Below are 19,842 nucleotides of genomic sequence, written 5' to 3' on the forward strand. Positions count from 1 at the left end.
CTTCTGCTCATGAGGACACAATGTGGACAGATGGGTATGCACGCACAAAACACACACACACACACAAACAAACAAGCCTACAGTAACTGAATTACTGAGCTTGGACAGCTACTCTGTAATAGTAGGGACAAAGCAACCAGACAAATCCAGTGATGTCTAAGACAATTCTGATCTGCCAAACAGAGGAAATGAGGGAGATACGCAAGCTGATAGGGCTCACTTCAAACCTGAGTCAAAATGGTACTGTTAAGTTCCTCAAACAAATAAAGAAACACATTAGCAGCTCTCAAATAGAAACAGAACAGCCAAAGGACCCCTGCAAAAACGTGCAGTTGTTTCATTAAACTGAAGTTAGTAGCCTCCAACAGCGGGTGAGTGTTTTCTGGTCTGATGGATTTAAGTAGCTTCTCAACAAGGCTTTACATGGCACAAGTAAAAGAAATCCCTGTGTCAATCTAAGTTTGTCTGATATTGTCAAAAAGTTTGGCAGCCCCCAACGCAAAGATTATCATTAGATGCAGAGGCAGCTTAAGCTCTCGAAACATTTGATGAAGACACACCTGGCTGCAGGCTGCACTGGAGGTGCACGACGGGCAGGTGCACAGTGCCGTGTACATGCACGGCGTCGGCGAAGTGTGGTTGTTCCCTTCCACGCATGGTAGAAAATGGAGGAAGACGGAACTGACCGGTTTGAGAGGGCAGACACAGACAGCAGCAGCACAGGAGACAGCACAGGAGACGGGCAGAAAGCGGCGAGGGAGGGACACTTTCGGCTTCAGTCGCCAATAAAACAGAAAACACTTGACGCCACACTTTTCAACTCTGAATGCGGATCAGATGATGATCAACAACTACAAAAAAAAAAATAATAATAAATTAAATAAATTTTAAAAAAATTACCCGAGAGCACCATGTGCAACCCCCCCTTTCTGTCTTGTCTGGTCCTCTAGGGTTGGGTGTTGACGCAGCAAAAATTTCCAACTGGAGAAATCCCCCTTTTGGAGGTTAATCGAGGAGAGAAGGAGGAGGGTTAAAGCCCTTGTCTTTCAGGCTCCGAGCGCTTTCATTTTGAATCCCCTCCAGACGGCTGCTGCACGGTGCGTCACCGGTATTTTATGTACCACGATATCTGTGCATGACCATTTCACTACGAGCGATGTGGCGATAGGTTGACATGCTGTACAAGAAAAACAAACAAACAAACAAAAAACCCCCCAAAAACTTTGCAAATGTCACCACGATCCGCTGGTTTGCAACCAAACTGGAATGAAAACACCAGAGAATGATTCATGTGTGTGCGAGTGTCACATACCTGAGCATATGTTGAGGATATTCCTAAAAGTACAGCCGTACAGAGAGTAAATGTGTGCGGGTAAGGTGGCATTCATTCAAAATAATATACTACAAACTGGGGATGATGTAGATTTTCTTCCTAAGAGCGGTTCACAACATATCTTCCCATTTAAAACTATTTCCAAATATCCATTTAGTCCACTCAATATCAAATAATTTCCATTTGAGAGCAGTTTGGCTATGTCTGTTAAAACACATGCCCAGAAAGTCGAGCCGCGTTTTGTCTCTGTAAGACAACTGTCTTCCTAATCAGCTACATAATGTGTGAAATGTTCAATGTGCGAATCCCGTCAACGGATGACAGCTTCTCCAAATATCAACAAGCGCAATAGACAGCTGGCTGTCACGTATGGAACAGGTAGGCGTACTTTCAGACTGTCGCCTGCTCACTCGGTCGGCTGTTTAGCTGTCAGAATACTCATGCCGTGGCTAACATGATGCCAATGAACTGAAATAAATAAATAATAATTTAAAAAAAAAGCAGCGGAAAAAAAAAACAACAGACAGACAGGCCTTCATATACAACACATTTTCAGATGGCTAACTATAACCGTGGCGATTGCGAAGAGTTGCATTGTGTCATGTCTCCAACCTGTGCGCCCACCAACTATCAGCTGTAGACGCGTTGGCTCCGTGAGGCAGAAAACTAATTGTTGACATGACATAAAGGCATGGAAATCCTGCCATATCCGCCGTATCTGAATGAAATAGCAAACCTGTTGGCAGGGTAGCCGGGCGGAATGCCGATTTCAAAAATAAAGGGCTTCTACTAATATAAGGAAGTCAGACATACCTGTTACCCCATGGGGTCTGGGGTGGACGCGATGTCGGTCCTTCGGAGTCCAATCTGGTGTGACAGCCTGAGAGAAGAAAGGAGGGGATGTCCACAGCACTAGGTACTGTCCTTCCTCTCCTCTGTATGCTTTCTTTAAGTGTTATTCCCCCTATTTCTCTCACTCCCCGCTCTTCTTCCTCCACCAGCCCCTTTTTTTCTTTCTCTCTTTCCCTCCCCTGCTTTTCCGTGTCTTGGTATCAGGAGCCTCCCCCTCCTCCTCCTACTCCTCCTCTGTGCATGTCTCTCTCTCTCTCTCTCTCTCTCACTCTCTCTCCGTGTCCCCGTATCTCCTCTCTCTCTCTCTCTCTCTCTCCGTGTCCCCGTATCTCCTCTCTCTCTCTATCTCTCTCTCTCTCTCTCTCTCTCTCTCTCTCTCTCTGGGCAGAGTCAGGAAATGAGACAACGTGAACGCACACACCGCGCGTATCCATCTGATCTTGGACGAGTCCCATTCAGGCAAACAAACAAAAAAAAATATGTAAAAGTAAGGGTAATAATAACGAAAATAATATTACTAATAATGGTGATGATTATAATATTGAGTGAAGATGTTTCGGCGTTGTGATGTAAGCGGTGTGTGTTGGAGAGGGGGTGGGGGGGAGGGGGTGTCGTGAGTCCTGTGTGGTTCACGGGGCTTCTGGCTTGTGCGTCTGTTGCCATAGGGCTCAGCGAGGACCGGGGGCTTACTGTAACTTACCCCCTCTTGTGGCAACAACAAGAAAACACCAGTCAGTCATATGAAAAGAAGAGAGAGACAGAGACAGAGAGAGAGAGAATTGACATTTACAGTTTGTCATTGTCTGCCTGGAAAACACCTTTAAGAGCCACGTGATGTGCGACATGCGAGCCAATTTTTGGAAAAAAGTCTGGGGTAATTCCACAAAAAGCCTGGTCTCTCCCTCTGACACTTGATGGATTTTTTTTAATTACACTTTGTTTTTTAAGTTAAGTGTGTGTGTCTGTGTGTGTGTGTGTGTGGGGGGGGTTATGAGGTGACAAACTGTTTCTAAACCTCATCAGACATCAGAGAGAGAGAGAAAGATGTGGGGAAGTGGTGTGTGTTTCCTAAACAGTTAGAAAACTGTACTGCAATACATAGTACTTCCTGATATTATATACACAGGACTGTACATTACATGTGGGATAACAGGAAGGTCAGATACTCTGGGGTGAAGTTTTTACACCACCAATGCAACAAGGACATAAGTAAGTAAGTAAAAGTACCCTGAGACTGATACATTATGATTTTTGACATCATTAGATTGGTTGAGGTGGAGCTGTTTTAACTAATATATATGAAGTCCAGTGCTTTTCAGCCTCTGCGTCAGGCTCTTCCAAAAGGTCAGGAAATAAACCTGAGGGGTCATGAAATGATTGATATGGTTGGACAGCTCCCCATATTCTAATCTTTGGATTTTTGTGAAGTACACTTTACCTGTTTGGGCCTCAGATGGTTATTTAAATGAGGCCACCTCAGAGGTTTAGCATGGAAATAACTCCAACAACTGAAAGACATCTGAAATATGACAAGGGGCCCCAGATATGGCATGCATTCGCGAGGGGTGTCAGTATTGACAGTGTGTTGTACATTGTTAACTTTATCATTGTTACTTCAGATTATCTTAATCTCAAAAAAAACAGTGATTAGAGCTGCCACATAAAGGTAGTGGAGTAAAAACTACAACACTTTCCTAGAAATGTAGCGGGGAAGATGCAGACACAGCAACTAAATCTGTATATATTCAAGTAAAGTGGAAGTACTTCAAACCTGCACTTCAGTACAGCGCTTGAGTAAATGTACGTGAGAGTGAGTCTGTGTGTATGTCACTGCCAGTCCATCGTTGTGGGTGAATGTCTCTAATAATGAGGAACTGTGGAGGAGCTTGTTTCTTAGGAAATGAGAGTTTAAGCACTGTGACCAGGAATCGCTGTAGGTTTGAGGAAGTGAGAAAAGTTTATGGGGAAGAGACCGGGTGGCACAGAAAAGTAAAGTACTGTATGTGTGTGTGACATATTGTAGTCGTGTGTGTGGAGATAGACCGATGTGTAGCATGACACAGCAGGGGGTAGAGCTGTGCCTCCATCATTCTGGGGAGTTGGCTGCCAAGGGCTGGATAACGGAGAATGTCAGGCCATGTGGATTAAGAATGTAGGTCTGTAATGCCCGGGCACAGATCTCTCTCTCTCTCTCTCTGTCTCCCTCTCTGTCTCCCTCCCTCTCTCTCTCTCACTCTCTCTCTCACTCACTGTCTATCTCTCAGACGCTCACTCACACTCTGTCAGAGTAGGGTCCACAAACACAATCCCTGCCTGAAACAAGCTGCTTTACTCAAAGCTGTGCTTCCTCACGCCAGCGTGGCCTTCCAATCCGCCTGACACGACAAGCATGACCCCGGTCTACCCCACTAAGCCACCTCCTCAAACCCAACCGCCCTCTCTCTCTCTCTCTCTCTCTCTCTTTCTCTTTCCCTTTCCCCCTCTATTTCTCTCTATCTCCTCATGGTTGGATTTAGGCATTATTAGGCCACTTACATGTGTATTCAGTTCGAGGAACACTCATCACAGCAATCCACTCAGGAGGGAGTCGTGGTATGAGGGGAAAGTAAGAATTATGCATGACAGTGGTTTTGTGTGTGTGTGTGTGGTGCTTATGTTCGCAGAGGGTCCTTGAAACACAAGGTTATGGGTGTGTTGTGTTCTTGTGTCTTGTGTGTTTGCATTCAGGAGGTGGGTGTGAGTCTGTCTATCTGGCTGAATTGCTGCTTACCCAAAGGGATATTCTTTCTTTCTTTTACTGTATTCTGTTTTTCCCAAGTTTGACTTTTTTTTTTTTCTTTTTTTAAATGAAAGTAAGCATGTTGTTGTTGTTTACTTTAAAGGTTTGTCAGTGGAGCCATGGAGAAAACATTAAAAACAACAGACGCAGAAAGGAGAAATGCATACCTCTTTGCTCAGCGCAGGAGGTGAGACCAGGTCCTCTCAGGACGGCTTGAATTGGATCTGCAACAAAGGAATGAGGTAGGTAAACGCACTTTAGGAAAACTTTTTTGAAGTCAGGCATTAATTTGCTCGCCCAGAATGCCCCCCTGCTGAGGAACACAGCGGCGTAATTGGTCACATCGAATTAAACAGCAAAAATATCCCAAAAAAATCTACAACTGTCATAAAAATAGCACAAGGCGCTTTCAAAGCCCCATCCACTACCCTTCACTATCAATTTACCAAGGGGAACAGCTGTGTGCTGCTTGTGCCATCCTAGCCCTGCTTGTATAGAAAGCAGAGCCTGCAGCTGAAAGAACACTATCTCTACCAGGTGCAGGCAGGGGATGGGGGAAGGCTTTACAAAGGAATATTTGGCACAAGGTGTGAGGCAACAATATGTGTGAAGGTGCAGCTTAGTGATACTCAAATCAGTATTGGGAAACGACAAGGCTTTTATAAAGAGTCCTCCCTCAGAGAGAAAGAGCAAATTAAAAGTATGGGAACCAAGTGCATTGATGGTAGGAAGGAAGAGAGGATGGAAAGGATTGAGGGTTAAGAGGAAAGGAAGGAAGGATGGCATTAATAGAGGAGGAAAGGAACACAGAGAATGAGTAGATTTCTCAAAGAATGTATAAATGAATGAATTCCAATGAAGAATGACACTAGGAGAAGCAGAATGAATCGAGGTTATTGGATTTAAAGGATGTATAATCATCTGGAGGATACAGAGGATGTGTTTGTGCTCGCTGCCCACACATTTTGTTCCTGTGTGAAGACGACATGCAGGAGGGGATTGGGGGGGGGGGTTGCTGGGGCTGTTCACGCCACTGCCTGTCCTTGTGTCACCCATAGGACTTCCTGTCCTCCCTGCAGTGGTCGGTCTTTGTGCCTATTGTATGTATATGATGGAGAGATGCCTCTGAACGAGGATGCAGATAGTGCACAAGTCATCCCTCAAGTCACTGGCTTCTTTGATAAGGACGACTCCTGGCTGACCTCACTCTGTCCGTCTGCATGTGTGGAGAAAACACATGTATTTCCCCCCAGTTCAGGGCAGGAATAATCTTCCTCACAAATGAAAAATGGGCAGACTCATATTCAGGCTTTTCAGGCCTTGGATTTCTGAGGTTTCAGCCTCACTCTAACCCTCCTAGCCACTTTACTTTAGGGGAATTCAGATCTTTCCCTGTTTATCATAGCTTAGCTCTCAGTGTTATGAGTCCCACATTAAACTGCCCTCTCCTCCTCTGCATCTTGCTATCTCCGTCTCTCTTTTTGCATGTCTACCCTCTTGATCCCTTCCTCCACTATCCTGCCCCACTCCAAATCTCATTTACTTCATTGGAAGTAGTAGGAAAAGAGAGAGAGAGACAGAGAGAGAGAGAGAGAGAGGAGTACAAAACAACCTTCTTTTCCCCGAAGCAAGAACATCTTCTTATTGTGGAGGTCACCGTCTCAGTGCAGCCCCACGCTCTGAACACTACTCTGCTTGTTTTAATGATGCACAGAGCGGAGGGAGAGGGAGGGAGAGAGAGAGAGAGAGAGAGAGAGAGAAAGAGAAAGAGGGGAGTGGATGGAGATGGGAGGATTGGGCTATTTTTTTTCTGCCGACTCTGTTCACCCCCACCCCCTCTCATACCTTCCCTCCCCCTCTTCTGCTCAGAAAGTGCACCTCTCTTTCCACATCCATCTTGAAAGGTTCTTCTAAGCTGTCTAACCTCTCAGCAATATTATATATTATTGCTTGCCTCAACCCACACTGAAACCTGGGTTGCTATGCTACAATAATATGACCTCTCATCTCTTCTCCTCCACTACATTTCCTTTCTCATTGCTTGCGCTCATTTCTGCAGGGAAGCAGTGGAAGGGGTTAACAGCGGTCCCCATTCACCCCACCCCCACATCCCCACCCATCAGGCCTCTCTGTCTCTTTAATGGCCTTGTTGGGCTCAGTGCCACTGTTTGATTTGACCCTGCTGACCGTGTGGGGTCACGACCCCATCCCACACCACAACAAATTATCTTTGACCCCTATGGAGGGGCTCGGATCTTATTTGTGTTATTCACCATCTATCTATCTATCTGAGTGGCTATCAATATTTTTTTCTACAACAGTGTATGAAATCGTAATGTCAAAAGCATTGCTTGTAATGATGAATATGGAGGGACTTGTCACCTGAATCTGCAGCTCCAGTTGGCTTTAAGGAAATTTATAATGAGTTTCCGCTCACTGTTTAGCTGTTCACAAATTACTGCTTTGGTTTGCCCTCACCCCTCTCTTAGTGTTGTTTGTTTCAGCTGCAGCATCATGTGGCTGTTTTCAGTGAAAACCGACTGTAGCCTATTCTAACTGCCCATCACCAAACAACAGACAAACACAGATAGGGATTAGTTGGTAAACATAATGCAGTTGGTAGAGACCAAACACAGAGCTAGAAGAGAGTGCGTCTTGGACTTAGATTTGCTAGTTTGCCTGAGACATGATTCCAAGTTAATGATAATGTTGCCCCAAAACTGCTTGTTGAGTAACTAAGCATATTTCTGCTCATGCTAATTCTAACAAGTGTGCCATATCAACCTAAAAGTCGACACCGTGTTCCCAAGTTGTTCCTGCTGCAGGTTTAAATAAAATCAGTAATACATTACAAGTTCAAGTCCCACATTTACTTAAGTGAAACTGCAGAAGTATTAGCAACTAATTGCACTTAAAAGTACTGATTATACAGAATTTTTAAAAGTTAAATTATTCTAAAGTAACTCTTAAACAACAATGTTCAAATAAGTATAGTAGAGTAAAAATTGTATTCAAGTGCAGTACATCAGTAAATACGCTCAGCTACCTTCCTCCACCATGAGCATCACTGGCCTTTTCTTTCAGCGTTAAATAGTTTGAAAATGAGATACAGATAGATATGTCTGATATGAACTGCTGGTCCTGAAACTCTCGACCCAAATCACAATGCACAGCCAAAATTCCTTGTTACATCATCCATCTCCAATCCCTTCCTCCTCCTCCTCTTCGTTCGCTCCCTCTGCCATCCTCTTCTTTCTCTCTTATCTCTGCTGGCCCCGTCTCTTGGGGGTCGTTCGTTTTTGTCATAATCACCTTGGAGATTGGGGACCGGTGCCCATGGCAGAGCTGAGCTGAGCTGAGCGGAGGAGAGGAGGAAAAAAGGATGAGAGTGAGAGTGTGTGTGTGTGTATGTGTGGGGAGGGGGGTGATGAGCAGTGGAGGACAGTCTTGCGGGGGGGATGACGGCTTGTCTGGCTCAGCCCTGGCTAATGTGAGGGGACAGCCTTGGCTTTGCCTTAACCACACTCGCGCCGTCGATGCCAGGCGGAGCGGCGTGGAAAGAATAGACGGATGAAACGCTCTCCTTTTCAGTGCTGCCTCCTCCCGCCCGCACTGACTGCATTCGGAGGCGCGTGGGGCCCCAATGTCACACCCTGTAGGTGTTTAAGCTGCTTACTTACACCAACAAGAGAAAGAGATGAGGCAATAGAAGACAGGGAGACAGAAAGGGAGAAGGAGCTGCAGACAGGATGAGAGAGGAAGAATGGGAGAGAGTTAGAAGAGGACGGGGGCGGAGGTCACGGCTGTAGGAGGTTGTAATGTGTAAGTATCCCAGTTTGCCTGTCTTCACACCAAGCAAGACTTGCCTTATGTGGGGGATATTCATCACTCATTATGCCAGTGCAGTTTGAGTGTCTGTCATGTATCTGAATGTGACGTTTATACTGCATTCACAATGATGAACTGGAAGAAGCAGAGTCATCAGTACAATAATGTGATAAGTGTTTTCCTCCAGCTCCACCCAGCTGACTATTCTTCTGTCAGAGTTAAAACATTTCCCAGATTTTTACACTCTTTGAGGAGGAGAGACTCACTGAGAAGGCGTGGGATGCACCAGTCAAGAGATGGTTTCATCGGGGAGGTGGGGGGTTGGGGGTGGGGGTGTGCTGTGTGAGTTTCAAAAATCTCTTACTGTCAGGCCTATGTGTGTTCAGGCCTGTGTTTGCCTCGCCGAGGTGTGAGAGGGTGATGATGACGCATGTTGAGGGGGGTTCAGCATGGGGGCAGGGTGTGATAAGGGTGGACACAAGAAAGGCTTTTGTAGGGATCATTTAGGACTACTATGTAAGAATAGACACACACGTACAAGGGAAGGGTCAGAGGGTGACGGCTGGACAAAGACGACTCACACCAACACACGCGTTCGACATTGTGTGCTCACGCTCTTTCTCTGTGAGCTGCTCTTGCTGTTTTTACTCGTATTTCTGTCCTCTCAGCAGCCTCCTTGTTGATGCATGCTGGGTAGGTTCTCAGACACTCCCTCCTCAGGTCACTGGCTCTGTTTGTCCTAGTCCTCCTTTCCTTCAACCCTCCTCACCCTCCCTCCCCTCCAGCTTCTCTCTGCCTCTCCTCCTCGCCTGACCAGTTCCTCTAATTTGGTTTCTAATTTTTTTTTCTGTACCTCATCTCCTCTCCCTTCAGCTATGTGGGGGTAAAGTACAGCCCCTCCCCATGGCTGTGTTTGTGTTTGCACTGCAAGTATGTGTGTTTCTGTGTGTGTGTCTGCACCATGTGTCTATGTGTAGGGGATCTACATACACACCCTCTTGTATGTAGATCCCCTAAAGTACTCAGTCTTTCAGCTGTGCGGCCCTCCTTCAAAATGATGATTTAACACCAATGGCCTCTGGGAAAACAAGCATCACACATGCGACTCATGATAAATACGCAGAGAAACATGTGGGCTTGTCATGTATACACACACATTGACTTACAGTAATGATAAAAAGACTAGCGGAGCAGACAAATGTGTTAAATGTGAACCGTGTGTTACATCTGACGCCAACAGTTTTTTTTTTTTTTTCAAATATTAACCTGACAGCGTTTCAGGTGTGTGTGTGTGTGTGTGTGTGTGTGTGCATGCATGCGCGCGTGCGTGTCTGTGTGTGCTGGAGGGAGAGATTGAGCGCAGCATGGTGGTAGAGCTTACAGTAAATGGAGACATTTAGAAAAGCAGTAGATAGACAGACACAAACACACAGATCAAAGAGGCTTGAGCATTACAGTACACTGGGGAACAAAAAGAATAGACAGAGAGAGAAAGAGAGAGAAACACGGGGAGAGAGAGGATGTGAGCGAAGGTGAATAGAAACCCCAATCAATACGCCATCCAGGAACAGCTTGAGCCAATGAAGGAACAGAGAAACTGAAAGATGGAGATAGATAGAGAGAGAGAGACGGAGGGAGATGGAGAGAGGGAAAAGTGGGTCATATAATGAGACGAAAGGAGCGTTTGCATGGAGAAGAGATGGAGGGAGGGAGAGAAAGATGGACGGAGCTGTGATAGAACAAGAGCAGGATCAGGAGAGAGAAAACAAGGGAGTCACAACCTCCCCTCCACTCACTGCTGACCCTCAGCCTGGAGGGCCTAAGAAGCTCAGACCAAGGGAGGGCAGGAGTGAATGCCTTGGGGGGAGGTTCGGAAAGGGAGGTGGCAATACTGAAGTGAGTGTGAGGGTGGGGGTGCATGATGTGTTGAAGAGGGTGAGGGTCAGGGAGACTGGGGGGATCAGCCGACCATCCAAGGACAATGTGGAAGCCTTTTCTCTCCTCTCTTCATGACCAGTGGGAACATGTGGTGTATCACTGTAAACCGCCACATTTAATTCACCTCGATTCTCACATCTGTCTCCTGCACCTGTTTGTCTTTTTACAAAAACAATTCTGATACCTGACTGTCGTTTAGCATTGAGTGCACGTCACGCATTTGGCTGGATGACATTGCGGTTGGCACTGTTTTCCATTGAGAATAATTTCATACCAAACTGCATTTGGAGAAAAATCGTTCACTGTGAAGAACATTATTTATATCTAAAAGCAACGAGACGTTTGTTTTATATTTTGTTAAATTGTGTATTTGCAGTATCCCAAATGTTTTCAACAGTGCTGCTACACCCAGGGGAGAGAGAGAGAAAAAAAGACGGAAAATATGACTTTAAAACCTTACCTCGTCGTCGAACATTTCTGCCATTGTCACATCAAAAACTATGTTTTTTGCAATGGTGGTATTTAACAATGACAACAACAGGTCCCATGATCCCACTTTTCTTTGCTATGTCATCAAATTGCATCTTTTGCTTTTGTTGTTTTGATTGAGAGACCCCTAGTGTCAAAAATGTCATACTGTGTCTTTAAAACATCTGCTGTTTTATAGTCTGGTATGGTTCTTGAGAGAGCCCTGCAATAAGGAGATTACTAGTCATTAATCAAGTACCAACAATCATCATCCACTGATAAGGCTGCGTTACCAACTAGGCAAAGAAGACACCTGCCCTGGGGACCCCATCAAAAGCCCTGAATGCTCCAGGTTTCCTGTGTCAACTACAAAGTTAATTGTGTGTGCTGTGAAAAAGGCCTGCTATGCTTTTACTAAGTGAAAAGTGGTTATTTGTACTACAACGCAACATAGTGTGTGATATTGTTTTTATTTTGCTGAATGACACACTGTATTAATCTCAGGCTGCAAGGCGACACACGGTCAAACATGTATGGTTCCAATCAGTGAATGTTTATGACTGTCCAAATGTGAACCTCATAGCTTTGAAATCCTCCTGAAGGTCTGCAGGGTAAAAAAACATACAGTGTATCTGCTTCTCATACACCTGTCTCTCTCTCTCTCTCTCTCACACACACACACACACATCCTGTTTAAACACAGTAAATGTATGTTAAAGTTGAAATCCCACATCGAAGACTACAAGTAGCTTGTAGCAATGAATGAATATATTAAAGAGAAGATTACCATACTTAGGCAGGACTATCTATGAATTTTGTTAATATTTGCATATAGAAAGTCTGGCAGACTTATCTTTTTTCCCTGTTGATGACATTATTGTAATGGCAATTTGCAGGTTCAACCTTATTTAGTGAAGCAACTCAACTGACCAAACTTAAAGCAGCAAGCGGCAATGCGTGGGTTAGGGCTTCACAAACCCAAGAATTTTAAGCATTTCAGTAATTTAGTGTAGTGCTCATTGCTCCCAGACAGCCTGATTTCTGGCCTATTTCCACCCATGAAAAGTTTTTTTTTTTTTTTGATCAATTATTTTGGATCAATCATGCATTTTTATTGTAGAATTGTTTAATTTAATCAAGCAGTATACTTGGGGTTGATCAGTGGTGAGCAGAGTGGCCAAAAACTGTACTCAAGCAGAAGTAAAAGTAGCCATTAAAATTACTGCTTAAATTAGAATACAAAGGTGACAGTAGGTAATTTCAGCGATTTTTTAAAAAAATGAAAAAATAAACAAAAAAACAACAACACACTGTCAGACTACTGTTCCAGTTCCCATCGCAGATAAAGCCAGATCAGGTGTGAGCCCAGAGGCAGACTGGGATAATAATTCAATAATTCAGTTACTGAGTATACAGGTCTTTGTTTTTTATTATTCCCATGCATATGTATCTTCTGTTTTCCATTATAGATTAAGTTTTTTAAAAAACATAAAATCAACCCTGCAAAGGTAGCTCTGATAGGACGTACTGAGAGAGTTGCTGCTAGTATGCGTTTTCTTTTTTTTCCTTTTTTTTTTAAACACCAGCCACATACGTTGCTCGTGATGATATCTGTAATTTTATCACATTTAGCAGCACATTCCTGCCGGGCTTTTCTCTTTTAATATGCTCCATCTCGGTGTTACCTTCTCTCTTTCTCCTCTTCCCTCTTTCCCCTGCGTTGTCCATTGTAATTGCACATGCACTCCATGTGCTGACTGAAGGTTGCGTTGATGTGTATGTGCAGTCAACCAGACCCGTGTGATGACAGAGATCATGCCAGTATGCGGCGGGGGGAGGCTGATGGTCTACAATTCTGAGGCACTGTAGCTGTCCTGTGTTGTTTTCTCTTTGATTTACCCATTTCATTTAGCATTTGTAACACTCCAGGCCAATCAGCTTGCCAGGCCACTGAGAATTGTCCCAGTGCTCCCAATGGCCAGTCCAGGCCTCAAATCACACGAAGACAATAAGATTAAAAAGAGACCAAATGAGTCTCTTATCTGTCTGTCTGTCTCATATCAGATGACCCATTTTGGTTAATGTTGAGATGGTTCATCACTGTCAGCTGAATGCAGGTGTGTTCACTTCTTTATCTTTAGCTAATCATACATTTGAAATGTTACTTCTGTCAGTACTGTGACCAAAACTGTGCTGCTTACTTCCAACAGGAGATTGTGGATGTCGGACACGTTCTCACCTTCTTCTCTGCATATTTTGATTTAGACGAGCGGTGGCCTGGAGCCTGTAGGGCTCGTAATGATGACTGTCGAAAAGAGTACAAAGCAGCTACACTGCTTTGGTGAAATGTGATGCCCCCTATGGGTCGGATTCAAAATGCTTTGTTTGACCTATTCTCAAATAATTCAATAAGTGTATGATTTTCTCCAACTGGAATCACCGTGTGTGTGTGTGTGTCTTTTGTTTTTTGGAATGTGAATTATAGCACCACCATCTTTTTTGCCATTTGCAGCCTTGTTTTATGGGAAGCTTATGCACATCATTTCAAGTTATTTATTGTCTCTACCTCATTCCATCTCACAGACATTTGAGCTCTAGCGGCAGACAACAAATAACAAGCTGATACAAACCAAAGTCCTCGTAGGTTGACTGCTAATAAAGGCCCGTGTGTCCTTTTCTATAATAATGATAAAATCACTGCAGTCTGAGTGGTCATATCGTTCTTAAAAAGAGAAGAAAAAAGAAAACTGCCATCATCTATTGTACAGATGGCCTAAAATAGTGAAAATAATTCATCCACAAGTTACATGCATAATTTTACATGATCAACTAAGAACATTAAACAGTAGTCCATATCCAACACAACAGTTTCACAACAGAAATAAAATTACCGAACCACACAGTCATGTTCTTACACCTGTAGTCAAATATGCAGCAACCAAGACCTGAACTCTCCTGTCTGTGCCTATAAATAATGGATTAAGATCATTTCGGTTATGCTCAAATTTTTACTCGGCTGTTCTGATTCTGAGGACATAGTACATTACGTTTGTTTCATTTTGCAAGCTACTGACAGCACAACTAGCGAGATAAATGTTAAGGGATAGCTTTAGAAGGGTGTACAGAATATTCAGGGTCCAGCTTTCATCACTGCATGGTTGTAGTGTGAATGCAAGCCAAACTAAAAACTGACAGTTCAGTAGTATTAAAATATTGTAACATCCATTGTTGTAGCCGCTTATATGATTGATAGTTCAGTAACATCAAGTTGGTAATTAATTCAAAAGAATAAATCGTGGTATTGATGAATGGGTACTTGAATTCACTGGACTGCATTCTGGAGGCCAGGAAGCATTGATACAGAGGATCATATTGTACATGATATTAATTGAAATGTCTTTTCCCGAGCCTCACTTGTGTCTCTGTCAAGTAAAATCCAGCAGATATTACAGGAATATTACTGCATTACTAAAATGTTTAGTGTAATGACCACAAGCAACATTCCTCCCTCTGCTGCTCTTCACGTACCTCCATCCATTTCTCCCACACCATCAATTTCGACTCTCCCTCCCTCTTTCCATCCCTCCTCTCATCCCTACTCCCTCCTTCCTGCTTTCTGTCTCTCTCTCTCTCACAACACACATATACATAATAACACACACACACACACACACACACACACACATACTCTCCCTTTCTTCAGCCTCCTCGCAGTCCAGATGGCCTAGCTGCCCCCACACTCACTCCCCCACATACACTCACTCCACGCACTCCACCCCACTCCTCCTCTCCCCTACGGGAACAGCACTCCCTTTAGAGGAGTGGACCTCAACTCCCCACTCCACCCCCCACCCCAAAAACACCACTACCGCTGTGCACACACTCTCATTTCCAATGTATACACACACACACACACACACAACTCCCCACACACACTCTTGAACACATCTCTGCTGTCCCTCTGCAGACCACAGGCTTATATACGCCCACTCGCATACACGCTGACACAGAAGATCTCGTTCTCCTCTTCTGCAGCATAATGTCTGATCAGAGTATAGTAGGAGTGTTGGTATTGTAGGTGTGATATACAGGACAGAGAGACATGGCCTTTTTTGTGCTTTATTTTTCTTGTTCTATTGTTCTCATTCAATGACACACTCAAAAAAGATCATTTCATCTTTTCCGATTATGCTGCTAACCGACATCTTTCGGTATGGACTCAGCTGTTGCTAAGCACAGACGGGATCTTTCGGATGTCTCTCAGCGAGGTGGTTTGTGCCTAATGAAACTTGCATCGAGAGAGACGACGGGAACCTGTCACGAGTGAGAGTCTACCTGCATAGCCACGATGGCTCGAGCATAAACATGCCCACGTACATTCATTTTAACTTATCTTTATAATTAGCCAGCGGAGGTCAGGTACTGAGCACCAGAGAGAAACAGAGAGATGGTTGTCAGGGCAGAGGGAGGTGTGACTGCTACAATATGGGGGAAGATAACTATTGTTGGTGCGTGTGCGTGTGTTGATTGGCCGCAGAATACAACAGAAAGAGGGGAGAGTTGGTGTGTGAGCACATATTTTCTAGGGCTCGGTGTATGGTGGTGGTGGTGGTGTGAGGTGGTGTAGGCCAGGGTAGGAGGGTGTGGTTAACGGTTATAGTGCTCACAGGAAGCCGTGAGGCAGGGAAAGGGGAAGTGAACCACCCCCACACTGTTCCAAGGCCATGGCGGCATTCTCCTCGGGGCTAGAACTAACTGACCTCAGCTCACAGCGCTCACCACACCTTTTAACCCTGTAAAACACACACACACAATTATACATGGTCACTTGCCCACATGAACAGCAACTGACGAAGTAGATGTCAACCATCACACACCTTTTTTGTCACACACACATAACAGGCCGTCGCTACACAACAATAACAAAACAGTGACAGTGATATTTATTATGATAACTAAATCTTTAATTTTAAAAAGTACAATTTAAATGTGTAAAAATTCTGGGGAATGAACTAAAATACACAAAACCACTAGCATGTTTGTAAATGATTAAAAAAAAAACCTGGTAAAACATGACAGCACTTAAAGCAGAGGCAGATTATCTGGTTATCATCTCTTTGAAAAATGATGATATTTCAGTCTTCGCTTGTACACATGAATTTAAGCGCCCTTCCTTTTATTTCGTGACACGGGCCGAGCCGAACTCGGACTGCGCCGTACGTCAGCCACCTTGGCTCACACTTGACCACCATGATCTGGCTTCTCAGTCTGTGCACATGTTCATTCAACTCATTCATTTCATTTACAGCCAACTGACCCCAGGCGACGCGGTTCAGATGCTTCAGCCCTGGTCGGCTGACACACAAACACAACGCTGTGGGGCAACAGAGGTTGAAGCTGGGAGAGCTGCCATGAAAAGGCACACGCACACACACACACGCACGCACATTCCTGTTACTCAATGCAATAATTGAGAAAATGCGAACGATATGATGACAAAAAAAAAAACAGTTTGTCTTCTCCACCCATAAGATAAAAGTCAACGTGTGCTCTAATAGCGGAGTCAGTGTACAGTGGTGACCCTGCTCGTCCGGGTTGCACATCACGTTACCTTGGTGACCGGGTTTAATCTCTCCACAGAGAGCTGGATCCCAATCTGACCCTTCACCCCTATGAAAGAAAGGTCACTGGGGTCACACACTCCTCTGATCCATTTTCTACACGGCCATTTTCCTCTGAAAGGGGGCTAGTAAAATTGCTTTTCATGGGCAGAAAGCTTATTTGAATATCTTTAATCGTAACAAAGTTGTCCTGATGCGATTACTGCAGACCAGATTTAAGATATTATGACATCATGCTGCCAGGGAAACAAAACTGACAAACCTGGCATGTCCTCTGTATATTGGCAGGAGTGTGGAAGGGTGCACCCGCTGTCTCTTTAGTCCTCGTTCAGAATCAAACATAGACTTTTTGATGTTAAGTTGCGAACATAAAGACCTATAAGCTAATACAATACAGGCAACCAATACAGGCCAGTATAACCAATAAAGGACGTTCACAGCATGCGGTCGGACCACAAGCACTTGCTGCGGCCCACAGCTCTGCAGCAGCTCACATGTAGTGAGTGTTAAGGCTACATCAATTTTTACAGCCTGTCTAAAATAATATGCCTCATCTGTAATTCGATCTTTGCAGAAAAAAATGGCTGACATGCATTGAGAAGTCACATCTATTTTGCTTTTTTTTTTTCTTTGAATACGCTCAATGAGTGTCTTCTCTTGTCTGAATGTGGGCCATACATACTCTCTAAGGGCTAGCATAACCTGGAAATAGTTAAGTGCTTTCTTATCTCCTATGGAAACATTTGCAGGGATAGTGAGAGGAAAATACTAACTATACCTGCAAACGGAAACCAACCGGAACTGGAAACTGTTGTGCTTAATATAAAACAACTTTGGAAAGATCTTCCGTTTCATTTTGCATTTCATTTTATACCTGTGATTTTTAGATTGAATTACATATTAGTCTCAGTGAGAGGTCAAAATGTAAAATGAAATTACATTTTGTCTCCTGAATGGTTTTGCATGCGCCACTGTACACCACCACCAGAATTAAGCAATTTTTAAAAAATTGCCAGAATGCCTGCAGGGTCTCCATAATGTTCAGTTTCCTTGAGAAAAATTATTTTCCTTGAACTTTATACTTTAAATTTTACTTTTGTGGTAAAGCTGATCTTAACGAACAAATCAGAAAGCAAAAAGACAAAAGAGACAAAAAAAGATGGGATGAAACAAGCAATGAATCTTCCAGACTGACAAGCTAAGCGACCAGAAGACTCTAAAAGGCCTTCAGAGAATAAAAGGAAACTGAAGTCCGACATCTGCACGAGCAAATTCTACGAAGCATCTGATAAAATCTCTGGACCATTTTAAGAAAAAGAAAGACATACTTTTTAAAGCAAATTTCTTTAACTCCAAATGCACTAATAATTATTTTATCTTGTTTCATTTTATTGTGAATATTGTTACATTTTCATACACCTCCTATTATACCTTTGCTACTGAGTTCTGTTTTATGCAGTACTATTCAGTAAATGTTGAACTACATTTGTGTTGTAAATCAGCAAATAAAATATATATATATACATATATATGATTGGTTACAACACTTTTATTTTTAAGGTTTTTAAAATTTTGAACACTTAAAAACACTTGAAACCAAATCAAATGTGCTCTGTAGATGTGAATTCAAAAAATTCAAAAAACAGTCTACTATTTTTGTAATTTATTTGAAAGGTTCAATAAAATTTGTTCAAATTATTGGTGATTAAGTAAGAAATGCGGCATAATCATATTCAGCCTTCTTTTATAAAGTTGCCCACACATCCCATATACGGTATGCAAATATGAATACTTATTATTATACAAGTATATGAAAACACTTTCTTTGACTGCACCTTGAAACGTCTTTAGCCTGCATCATTATTCCTAGTCTTAAACAATATTTTTATTAACAGAAATGTTTTTTTCAGATATCAAATAGGAAGAGCAGAGCTGCTTAACGACAATATGCTTACGAGGGAACAAACATCAGTGTTAGCGGTGGTAACTACATCACCACCTAAAGTAGTACTACTACTAGTAATAGTACTAGTTATAATATTACAGTTTAGATCACGTGTTTACCGTCATAACGCAAATGCAGCATGTGAGGTAACCTTCAATAAGTCTTTTTTCTATTATTCTTTCTAACATTTTCAACAAAGGCAGCAGCCATTCTTCTGGAAATCATTAAATGGGTGAGTCAGACAATTTAGCTTTGATGTTTCATAATCAAAATTATCAAAATAATTTCCACAAGCAGTAACAGCCGCTGCTCTCTGGTTAATGTGTGCGTTGCTCCCTCTACTGGCAAGCATGCAGTGTTATGTTGGAGGAAACCATTGCTCTCTCATCATTAGAACAGCACACTTCTGTGTGATGACAGGAGACCCTGTCAAAGGTCATTTATTTTGAAGATTTTATCAGTGGAATAAGGATTTTTTCCCCCCTTGGTGGGTTGATGTACAATATTCAGCTTGATTCAATATATTAAAGAGGAAGTGGATAGAACCGGATATGGATATTTTCTCATGATAAAGTCAGGCGGATTTTAGCCATGAAAGGAAATACTCATAATAAACACAATTGATGAAATATAAATAAAGAACACTAGCTGTTTATATGATGAGCAGATAATTCAAAACCTTGCTTTCTGAATATCAAAATATGTTCCTGCATAGTCCAGGTAGGTTTGGGGCTGTTTGGTGTCCCTCCCATAATTTGCTGAGGTGAGTTAGCGTTTCATGGGCTGACGAACCTGAGATTGAGCCTCAAATCACCATTCTCAGGTTGGACAGTCCTCGAAAGAACCACTCAAGAGTTTAAACAGGACTTGGTGTTGTGTTCAGGAGCCTCAGTTTATTGTGTCCACGTTGGGCGCAACTCCTAGTTTGACAAAGACAAAGTCACTTGATAAAAGGATGGAAAACATATTTCTATTTTAGGATAATTCTGGTCCAGATTTGTTCACACATCTGAAAATGTACATCTTATGGGTGGTACGCTGCAAAAAAAAAAAAAAAAAGGGAGAGAGAGTGTAATAA

At 43.1% G+C, this 19,842-nt stretch overlaps 1 protein-coding gene across 5 annotated transcripts in view; it reads right to left on the reverse strand.

The window, feature by feature from the left end:
* zbtb46 (zinc finger and BTB domain containing 46) overlaps nt 1-2,377 on the reverse strand; it is a 58,074-nt gene extending 55,697 nt beyond the window's left edge. The window contains exon 1 of one of the 5 annotated variants that reach the window (XM_046396447.1): nt 561-873. In XM_046396447.1, coding sequence (XP_046252403.1) covers nt 561-657 — 97 coding nt within the window. In that variant the 5' untranslated portion in view covers nt 658-873. The other 4 variants (XM_046396446.1, XM_046396444.1, XM_046396445.1 and 1 more) reach the window with 4 other exon arrangements.
* Nucleotides 2,378-19,842: the final 17,465 nt, after the last annotated feature.

The sequence above is a fragment of the Scatophagus argus genome, chromosome 8 (genome assembly GCF_020382885.2).
Source record: "Scatophagus argus isolate fScaArg1 chromosome 8, fScaArg1.pri, whole genome shotgun sequence".
NCBI classification, from domain to species: domain Eukaryota; kingdom Metazoa; phylum Chordata; class Actinopteri; family Scatophagidae; genus Scatophagus; species Scatophagus argus.